This window comes from Anser anser (genome assembly GCF_964211835.1).
Source record: "Anser anser genome assembly, chromosome: 7".
NCBI lineage: Eukaryota > Metazoa > Chordata > Aves > Anseriformes > Anatidae > Anser > Anser anser.
Genome location: NC_139727.1, coordinates 23,489,608 through 23,499,353, shown reverse-complemented (window position 1 = coordinate 23,499,353; position 9,746 = coordinate 23,489,608). Strand labels below are relative to the sequence as shown.

The following is a 9,746-nucleotide window of genomic DNA, read 5'->3' as shown; positions in this document are numbered from 1 at the left end:
TTTTCTGGAGACAGCTTTGCAGGTGCAGGAGGAGACTAAACGTCCATGAAGGCGGATGTGTACGTGACTCTTCCCTAGCATGCAATTTTGGGGTGGAGGGTTAATTTGTGCAGCTGGAAGGAGGAGGTCTCTAATCTGTGCATCATGTATAGAACAGATTGATAGCAGCTAGCATTTCAAATGTCGGTGATACAACAAGTATTTTGTTCATGTCTGGCTGTAGGAACAAATGAGTGCATGATACCATTCATAAGCTGCTGTTGAGGACAGAGTCTCATTATCAAACACAGGCAGGCAAAGATTATGAGTCAGTATCTTCTGCCTTCTACCCCATCTGTCTCCCAAATCAGGAGCAACTTGATCAGAATTTATTAAAATGTAGCACTGGGTTATCATTTGCCTTTTAATTGTAACTTCACATTTTCCCACTTCCCTTCAAAATACATTGCTTTCCTAAGTGGATATGTTGATTGTGACTCAGAGAGCTGAACATTTAAAAAGTAATGTATTTCCAAGAAAAACATCCAGCCCTGCTGGCTTCTGCCTTACAGTCTAAGCAAGTCTCATAGATCTTCCCTCCTAAACACCCCTCACCCCAGCGCTCTGTATCTGGGCTCGGAGCAGTCACAGTTTTCTGTCCCAGCAGAAGTGACAACGTGGCCTCACATCCCATGCCCAAGCAATCCCAGTTGCCTGAGTTCCTCTCCACGTGCAGCCAAGAGAATTGCCTGATGCTGATGGGATGGTCTTGGTGAGTGTATCTGTACGCACAGATTAAATTGTGGGTCCCTTCCTACATGGGGCAAGGAGAAGAGACAGGAGCCCTGTTTTGGCTGCCCCCATGCTGCAATGGGAGCACCCTGGAGAGGTGACAGGTCCTGCCTGATGGGTTGAGCAGGAGAGAAATGCCTGATGATAGGTAAATGGTGCTCAAAGGGCAGAAAATATGGGAGGATTAAGGCAGAGGTGAAGAGTTCAGGGAAGAGCTGGTGTAGAGGGGACCGGTGCAGCAGCATTGTCACTTTATTATTACCTTTGCTCTCTGGGGCCCATAATTAACATGCACAGGGAATTGCACACAGTCTGCTGTGCCAACAACACAGTGCTGAACCTTGTAACTTGAGCTGCTACAGCATACTGAAGCTCTTCAAACTCACAAGTGCTGTCTGGGCAGAGGACACCAGGAAGCCCCATGCAGGTGTCCCCAGGGCCAGGGGTGATATCCCTGGTGGGCCCAGAGCGTGTCTCGGGGGAGGACACTTAGCAGGTGCTAGCCCCAGGTGTGCCTCCAAGTTTCCCTGAGCTTCTCCAAGCACAGTGAGGACAGGCAGAAGACAACTGCCCTTCGCAGAGGCTGCTCTGGGAGGATGGTGCTACCTCTTGCTGCCTTGAGACAGGCAGATGCTGGGGCTGTGGTGTTAGCCAGGAGCTGCTGCTGTGCTGTGGCGTGTAGTGCTGTAACACAGAGGTGAGCCGTGCATAAGTCCACGGAGAGAGATTCCCTGGGTGGAGAAACCTTACTGTCCCCTGCAAGCCCATGGCCTGTCCCCTGGCATGGTGTCACTGGGGCTGGGAACCACCACGGGCCCATCACCAGATGCAGGACTACTTCGTCCTGCAGCCCCTTGCAGGAGGGGTGGCACAGCCATGGCAGGGAAGGCAGGGGAGCAGGGAGGACCACCCCTCCATGCCGGAGTGTGGGTGCTGCACTCCCTTACCCCTTGTCTCCTCAGTGGCTGCAGGGTTGGCCCATGGGGGTGCCTGTGGTGATCTGGCCTGCACGGCAGCGCTGCCCATGGCACAAGGTCCTTCAGCTGACCAAGGAGGGACACCAGCACCAGGAGAAGTGTGTCTGCCCCGTCCTTGCTGCTGGTGAGCCCTCAAAACAGGCCTGTGGAGCTGAGGGGAGTGAGGACAACAGGGGCATCAGGAGGGGTGAGGATAGGTGCTGTGTCTGATGTGGTCTCCTCAGCCTCGCTCTCCATGTCATCCAGGCTCTCACTGACAGAGGGGATGATCTGCACCACCTTCTCCTGGAAGTGCACTTGCTTGCGAGGAGCTGGCAGGGCCTCTGGTTGGGCAGGGGCTGCTGGTGGCAGGCTCCTGTCCTTGCTGCCCTTCAGGATGCTCTTCATGTGTCCCAGCAGCGAGCGGTGCTGCTCCCTCTGGGCTCCGTGAAACGTGTATGTCTGCTCGGTATCACCAGCGATGGTCGAGGCTGCTGTAGTGGCTGTAGGATCCACATATTGGCCCGCCTGGGGATGTGCCTCTTTGTGCTCTGGGCTCTTTCTCCTCTTGCTCAGCAGGAAGTAGGCCAGGGCGGTGAGCACCAGCATGGAGCCTGGGGAGAAGGGCACGGTGGCTGAGGGCTGGCCCAAGGCCAAGTGCGAGCCAAGCAGTGTTTGGTCCTGCTAGCTCAGCATCCCACACATCCCCACCATCTCTGGTCCACTGTCCCCAACAGACCATGTTCCTCCTCCATCTGCACTCCTCCCCACCCCAGCACAGGCTCCTCACCGGGTATGGTGACATGCCAGACGAGGACGGGATGCAGGAAGCAAGCCACCGAGAGCAGTGTGTACCCCAGGAATTTCTGGAAGCTCCCCGGGCGCCTAGCTTGCTTCCAGCAGGCGTGTGCCAGGGAGTCGGGCTCATATCTGGGGAGAGAAACAGAAGTCCTTGTGGGATAGGGCACCAGGTGCATGACAAGAAGATTTGGACCTAACCATGACCCACCTAAAGGTTCAGACCCTTACTCTAGTTCACCAGGAAACCGGTGTGTTGGTGAGGGAAGGTAAATAAAGTCTGAGCCCTCCTTGTAGTGGGCAGAGGCCAGGGGCTTCATCTGCCAGAGGTCAGCATCTCAGGTGACCTCTCCTTGGCACACTTGTGCCTACTAGCTGCAGTAAGGTGTTGTCTCCTAGCTATCAGGGCTTTTGAGTTTATGCTACAAGACAGCAGAAGGGCCCGGCCTCTGAGAAGTGCATAAATATTTTCTAGATTTTAATTTAAATTTCTGTGCTGTCTCTGGGAGGGAGCTCTGGGGATCTGGCTCTTTCTTCAACCCCGGTGCCTCGCAGGAGTTCACACTGCGTGTTAAGGAGATGCTGCAGACCAGGGTTTGTTGTGCTAATGCTCAGCAAATTATGGCACAAGCTTGGGTTAAAATAAAAGTTTAATTGGCTGCAGACATGTCCCCACTCACCTCCCCCCTGCCTGAGTGTGCTGGCCATGGCAGTAGGGGCAGGACCTTTGGTACTTGCAGCTTGGCTAGGTCTGGTGCTGCCTGCAAAGGACGGGTTGCCCTAGGGAGGGCCCACCAAGGCTGGAGAAGACTGCCCAGAGGCTACTCACGTGAAACACATCTCCAGGAACAAACTGATAAAGAAGAAGCCTTCACAGACAGTGACTGCAATCCCTGAAAAACTGAAAGGTGGAGCTGTCAGGGGGGCAGGGCTGGGCTGGAGCACGCTCTGCAGATGGCAGAAGGGGCACAGGGGGCTGGGATTTACTACCCAGTTCACAATATAGACTGTGTGCTGAGGTCTGAACACTCTGCCTGGGTTTGTGGAGGAAAGACCCAGACCTTCCACCCAGGAGGGGTCGGCTTGCAGCCAGTATCACCTCTGGCCTGCTTGAGTCTGCAGGAGCATGTGGAGAAGGTCACTCTCTCTAACAGGATCAGCTTACTCTTCTGAAACCTAACAAAGGAGATCTCGATTCCCCAAAGACTTGGATGTTGTTCCAGGATAGTTTGTTGCTGCATATGTAGAGGGGCCAAGTGTGTCACCCCTACCAGCTCTGACTAGAAGGGCAAAAATACTCACAGCAGATAGAAAGCCAGGCTTTTGAACTGCCCTCGTTGCAGAGTTTCTACCCCCACGCCGATCAGCACTAGAAGAGAAGGCAGGAAAGATGCTGAGTGCAGGCTCAGTTCCTGACTCCGGTGCCCCGCCAGCTGCCAGCATCCATGCCCCGATTTCTGCGGCTGCCAGCACGGCTGCTCCTGCTCTGCAGCGCCGGTGACTCACGCTGACACACGAACCCCGGGGTCAGAGCCGAGTGCTGGCCTCAACGTGCAGCCCAGGAACCCAGCCCAGCGGCACCCCTGCCAGAGCAGCCTTGCGGCTGCGTGGGCTGGGGAGAGGTGCTCTGAGGATACCAGATTTTGGCAGCTACAAGAGGTGAGCAACGGTGTCCTGCATCCCTCCCACCCCCTGCTCAAGCACAGCTGCCATGGGACTTCTCTCCCACCGCCCCATCCATCCCTGCCCCTCATCGCCACGCTTCTCCTAGGCTGGGGAAATCTCTGCCCAGGTCCCCACCATGCCCACCACTCCTGCACCCCACTTCTCCTGCTGCACCCCACATGTGGCTGTAGGGCAGCAGCAGGTCGGGGGAAACGTGCCAGCTGCATTCACGAAAGGCCGTAGCCATGGCATTAAAATCCTTTGCTAGGCAAACAGAAAAAGCTATAACAGGAGCAGGCAGATTAAAAACGAGGAATGAACATCCCCTCAGTGCCCCAGCCAGCACAGCACACAGGGGAGTCATTTTAAGGGTGATTAAGAGTATTAGTGAGGCTAAAATCTTCCCTGGACTGGCCATTAGGGGCCAATAGCTTTATGGGATGGAAGCTTTCCTTCAAGATCCTTCAGGAGTATTTCCAAAATGGCACAGGAATGAAGTGCCTCGCATCAGCTGCAGAAAACTGGTTCACCACTGATCCTGTTTAATGCACACTTGCCATGGCCTGAGGAGCCGGTTGGCTTTGGCTGTCCGAGCTGTGGCTTTGCCCCACACGGAGAAGGGGGCCAGGCTCACAAGTGGGGAGGCAGGTGCCTGTGATGCTGGGTCCCTCACACCCACGGGGTTGGTCAATGCCAAGGGTCTGTGCCTGAGCACACAGTGCTTCTGGCCCAGCCAAGCAAAGCCCCACAAGGATGCTGTCATCCTGTTGGTTCCTGCTGTGTCACCGGCAGCTGCTGGTCCCCGATCTGCCAGGGGGACACACGGGACCCATGTGCCGCCCTCCTCCTCAGTGGCTGCCTCTCCAGCCCCGAGCAGAGGCGGGGGAAATCAGCCTCATTGGAGAGCTGTGAAGGGACCAAGCTGTGCAATCCTATATGCAAAGAATTGTCCTTCGCTACCCTGTGATTGAGGAGCCTTCTTTATACTCTCCCCTACAAATGCAGAATTCATCCATTCATTCCTTCCCTACAGACGAACGCAGAATTCAACAGCTTGGCTGTTGTGCTAGAGTCCCTGCCCTGCCTGGGGAGGTTTCCTGATTTTGCACAGCTTATGCTTTATCCTCAAAGCTCTTTGGGTGAAGTATCTGGAAAAGCAAAGGGTTGTTTCCAAGGTGCTTGTTTGGGCTCGTTGCTGCCTTGATTTGGATCTTCTCCAAACCATGTGGCTGAAGGCACATGATTAGGAATTAAATGGTTGAAAGGCTGAGAATTAAGAAATAAGTACGGACTCTCTCCCTACACATAGAAATCACAAGGCCTAAAATCTCTGAATTACAGATATGCCCCAAACATGGCAGGGATTTGTGGGGCTGTTTGATTATTCCTCACTAACTAGCCATGGACAGCAGGACTGTCTGATGCGTCCCACACAACAAGCCCCATTGCACTCCAGGGTCCTGTGGGAAGGTGGGGTTTACATTTTGTGGGCAACCTTCTGTGTTTGCAAGCAGCTTATGGAGTTGGCCAGGCCTTCTCAGGATCAATTAGTGAGGCTGATGCACTCTCCTCTCCCTTTAATATTTTTATTCCAGCAAAGCCTGTGGGATTCTTTTCTGCATGGTTTCCATTTCATGCAAAAACCTCATGCACCTCATCAGGCACTAAACACTGCATCAAGCTGTTTTCTTACCCCCTTGAGACAGACAGAGAAATAAAACACAGGCACCTCCCATTCCTTTGCTGGCCTTTTGGGAAAACCAGGTGGTACTGGGAATGCATCAGAGTGGAGATATGGAAAAGTACAGAGACCAGCTGTACTCTGTGGTGTGTGATGTCTGTGCTCGGGGATGCTCAGCTGAGAGGGGACTGCACTGCTCATTTCAACAAGAACTACAGAAAGAGATGTAGATGATGCACAGTGAGGAAAAGAGATCAAGCAGACGAGAGAGATTACATTCCATTAAGATACCTCCAAATTGTAAGCTACTTTCAATTTTTATGTTCTAGCTTTAGTTTTCCCATAGCAGCAAGCTCATGTTTTCTCTCAGGAGCTTTAAGAGCGAATATGACCAGCATGGGGCTCATGTGGGCCAGAGGGGGATGGGGACGGAGAGATTTGCATTTGCTGGTTAAAGTTGTGTCCCGGCTCCTATCTGTTGCAGCCTCATCGTGATGTGCACTTATCTGCTGGGCGTTTGTACAAACTCCGGGACTCAAACCTCAGCCTGTTATCAGTCCTCCAAAGTACACTGCAGAGCACAGCCTCCAGCGTTCCAGCTGGGCTTCGGCTGTCCTTGGGGACCTGTGCTCTCTTCAGCAGACCTTTGTGCTTTCTACTTGGCCCCTGACTTGAGCAAAGTGTCTGCAGTTGATAAAGGAAATGCCATGGTAGGAGGGCCTGCTGTGACCTACCCTGCGCTGTCTGAAATCTGAAATTCCCAGGGTCTGACACAGGCACCCCAGACACCTCTCATCAGGAAGCTCTGGCTCACACTGCCACCCTCGAGGCAAACCAAACCCTTTGATCCCTGCTTTGCTGATGGGGAAACTGAGGCAGAGAGCGCTGCCTGCCCTGCCCCGTGACAGCGAGTCAGCTGCGGTGCCAGCGAGCCCCTGAGCACACCGGGTGGCTGTAGCCTCTGCCCTGCCCATTCACCCCATCCAGATGGGTGGGTGAGCTGGTGATGCTGGCACCGCTGCTGTGACCCCAGCTGCTTCCTGAGCCTGGCAAGAGAGGGCAGGGGCTGTGCCACCAAGGCTGGGACCTCTCCGTCCTGCCTGGCCCCGGGCACAGAAGAAATCCCAGCACAAGGAGCTCCCCCTGCATTTTTGACTCCCACAGAGCAGCCTGCCCGGTTTGCGCAGCCCTGGGTATTTTGCTTTTCAGTCCCACTCACATCATGCTTGTCCCCCCGCCTCTTTTACAAGCATACCATTTAGTTTTCTTTCCAATTTGCGCTTTAGCTTGTCGTGACGCTTACTCTGTGCCTTAAAAGGCGGCAAAGAAAAAGAGAGCTTGCTCCTACCTGCTGCGGTGGAGATGCCCAGCAATCGGCAGGCGTACTCCAGGGCACTCCAAAACGCCTCGTGCCGCATGGTGGGGAGATGAAGGCGGCGATGCCGGCCAGGCAGAAGCTCCCTCCTCAGACCTCCTGCCGTGTGCGGCACCCAGCTGCAGGCAGAGCCTCCCGTGCACGGGGCAGGGTGACCTTTGCGAAGGACCAGGCACCTCCACGGGGCCTCCCGGGGGAGAGCAAGCTGCCACCGCTGGGAACCGGTCAGCTCTGCTTCCAGGGCTGCGGACACTTTTCCTCCTCGCTTGCTGGGGTTGCTGGCCTGGGGATGATTAATGATTGGTAAGGGGGGGGTGCGGCTTTGGGAGCATTTGCACCCGGGGTGCACGCGTGGCCTTTCCTGCTTGGAGGCAGCAGCTCTGGAAGCCCAAGCTGATTACATGCATGTGAAGTCATTAGTGCTGTGCGGCTCCCAGCAGGTTAACCGTTTGTGAGGATGGCGGTGCTTGCTTTTGGCAAAAGAGCAGCAGGTTCCTGGCAGATCGTGGGGCTCCCAGGGGTGCCTCCTGCTGCTGATCAACCGCTGCCTCCTGCTGCTGACACCCCTGCCGTGATTGCTGCTTGCCAGCCTGTGAGAGGTGCTGTGTCAAGGCAGATGTGCAACCACAGGAACGAGGAGGTCAGACCTGTTCCCAAGGGTCCTATAGAGCCAGGCTGGCCATGGCAGGAGAGGTGTGTTTTTGTCTTTTTGGGAACCTCATTATTTCTGTACTGCAGTCACCCAGCCGTTCAGCAGCACCACAGCCATTTGCAGTGGGGTCCCACGAGTGTCCTGACACGTGGAGTGGGGGCAGAGGAGGAGGGCTGTGCATCTACACTCTGGCCTCTTTGTTTTGGCTTTAGTAGGGTCAGGGGTCCGTGGCTTGCCTCTTCAGGACACAGAGCCTCTGGAGAGGGGCAGCCCTTGGCACAGAGGCTGAGATGGGCCAGTGCTGGCCTGCTCCAGACCCTTGCTCCATAGAAAGATCAGCCCGGCCCCTGTGGGCAGCACATACGTCTGGTTCCTGCAGGGCTGTGGGCTCACAGGGCAATGAGTCCACCTGCAGGGCCAGTCACTGCAGCCCCTGCCCTCGCCCTACCTTCTGCCCGTGCGGACTCAGCACCAGCCCCGCACGCAGGTGTTCCCCTTTCCTCCCCTCTGCCCGCACCATGGCGCCTATCTGAAGGAAGCAGGGCTTTAGGGATTTCACAGCTGATGACTCGGTGGTGTGCCTGCACTTCCTTTTCAAGAGGGATGGACAGAACAAGGGCACACCGGCGGGGCAGCCCCCTGAATCTGAGCAGACCCCGCTGGGGTGTCGCGCTCCCTCCCCACTGCCGCCAGGGATGCCCCCTGCACTCCTGCTGCCGACGGCTCCAGAAATCACCAAGCTGGCTTAAAAACCCCAAGACTATGCAAACTGTCTGGGTACCTTATTCTTTGCTGTCTTCTTATTGTTTTGGTTTGTTTTTTAACATCGATGTGTTGAATTTCAGGTGTTTGTTTACAAATACGAAAGCTAGAAAATGACTTAAATACATAGACCAAAGGAAGGCAAGCAGTCTTTCGGGATCACTGAGAGCCGCTAGCCCAGGCTTGAAGAAGCTGCAGCCCTGGGAGGTGTCAGCAGCCACCGGCTCTGCAGAGCGGGGCTCCCTGCCTGTGGTCCCTGGCACTTCCCCTAGCAGGGGACCTGCTGCCAGTGCCAGTGGTGGAGCACACTGGGCTCGGTCACCCTGGAGGTCTCACCCCAAAACAAAATGACTTTGAGTGCCCTTGACAGCAAGGTTTCCTTTCTTGCCAAGAACAAGCCCCAGGGTTTAAAATAAATGCAAATTTGTGGGCGGGGTGGTAATGGAGGAACAGAATCCATTTGGGAGAGGCAGATTAATACATTAACAATTTAAGCCTTCCATCATTCCCTTAGCTCTTGCCCAACCTATGTCATGGGATTTGGCTTAATTAGCCTTCCTGAGGGTCCTTGTCCCCTGCCTGAGGAGTCCCCTGGTCTGGGTGAATTCTCCACTCGCTATTCAGGGGTGCACTAGTGCTTCTTTCACTCGAGTGCCCAGGAAGGGGCATGGCATGAGCAGGACAGGCATCCTCAGGTGGCTTTGCGCCAACTCTCCTCTAGCAGTTCCTTCCCTCCATTTAGGAATTTTTTGGCTAGTGCTCCTATGAAGCAACCTCACATGAACCTGACCTTTATCAGTAGAGGGGTCTCCTGTCATTCTGCCTCCTTTCCAGTGGGGAGATGATACCCTCTGTGAAGCTGTGAGCCATTTGGGGGTTTTTCTGTGAGGCTTTTAGGAATAAGTTTATGCAGTCGGAAGAGGACCAAGAACTTATGACCTTACAGGGGATTAATAACCTGTAACCAACAGTGCAAAGCCTATGCACCAGCACAGCCTGTTCTAGGAGGCTTGATAGCAGTGGTCCCCACTGCACATTAAGCCACTTTCTTTGCACAGAGGCTTGCCATTTGCACACTGGCTGCCA

General features: G+C 54.7%; 1 protein-coding gene across 3 annotated transcripts; it reads right to left on the bottom strand.

The window, feature by feature from the left end:
* Window positions 1-348: 348 nt before the first annotated feature.
* On the bottom strand, window positions 349-7,631 carry TMEM72 (transmembrane protein 72). 3 transcript variants are annotated; one of them, XM_083844613.1, is made up of 6 exons: window positions 7,220-7,465; window positions 3,828-3,894; window positions 3,355-3,426; window positions 2,518-2,657; window positions 2,129-2,341; window positions 349-1,814 (listed from the first exon to the last, which is right to left on the bottom strand). In XM_083844613.1, exons 1-6 carry the CDS (start codon window positions 7,287-7,289, stop codon window positions 1,606-1,608), a joined length of 771 nt encoding a protein of 256 aa, XP_083700739.1. In that variant the 5' UTR covers window positions 7,290-7,465; the 3' UTR covers window positions 349-1,605. The 3 variants fall into 3 exon arrangements, with proteins under 3 accessions (XP_083700739.1, XP_083700741.1, XP_083700740.1); XM_083844615.1 differs by having other exon boundaries at window positions 349-2,341; window positions 7,220-7,631; XM_083844614.1 differs by lacking the exon at window positions 3,355-3,426 and having other exon boundaries at window positions 349-2,341; window positions 7,220-7,473.
* Between the last annotated feature and the right edge of the window lie 2,115 nt (window positions 7,632-9,746).

Bases quoted from the DNA above. Each gene is read 5' to 3' on its own strand.
- TMEM72 (XM_083844615.1), bottom strand. From the start codon at position 7,289: ATGCGGCACGAGGCGTTTTGGAGTGCCCTGGAGTACGCCTGCCGATTG. The intron at 3,895-7,219 runs GTAGGAGCAAGC...CTTCTCTTCTAG, and splicing joins GGGCATCTCCACCGCAGCAG to TGCTGATCGGCGTGGGGGTA. The intron at 3,427-3,827 runs GTGAGTATTTTT...TCCACCTTTCAG, and splicing joins AGCCTGGCTTTCTATCTGCT to TTTTTCAGGGATTGCAGTCA.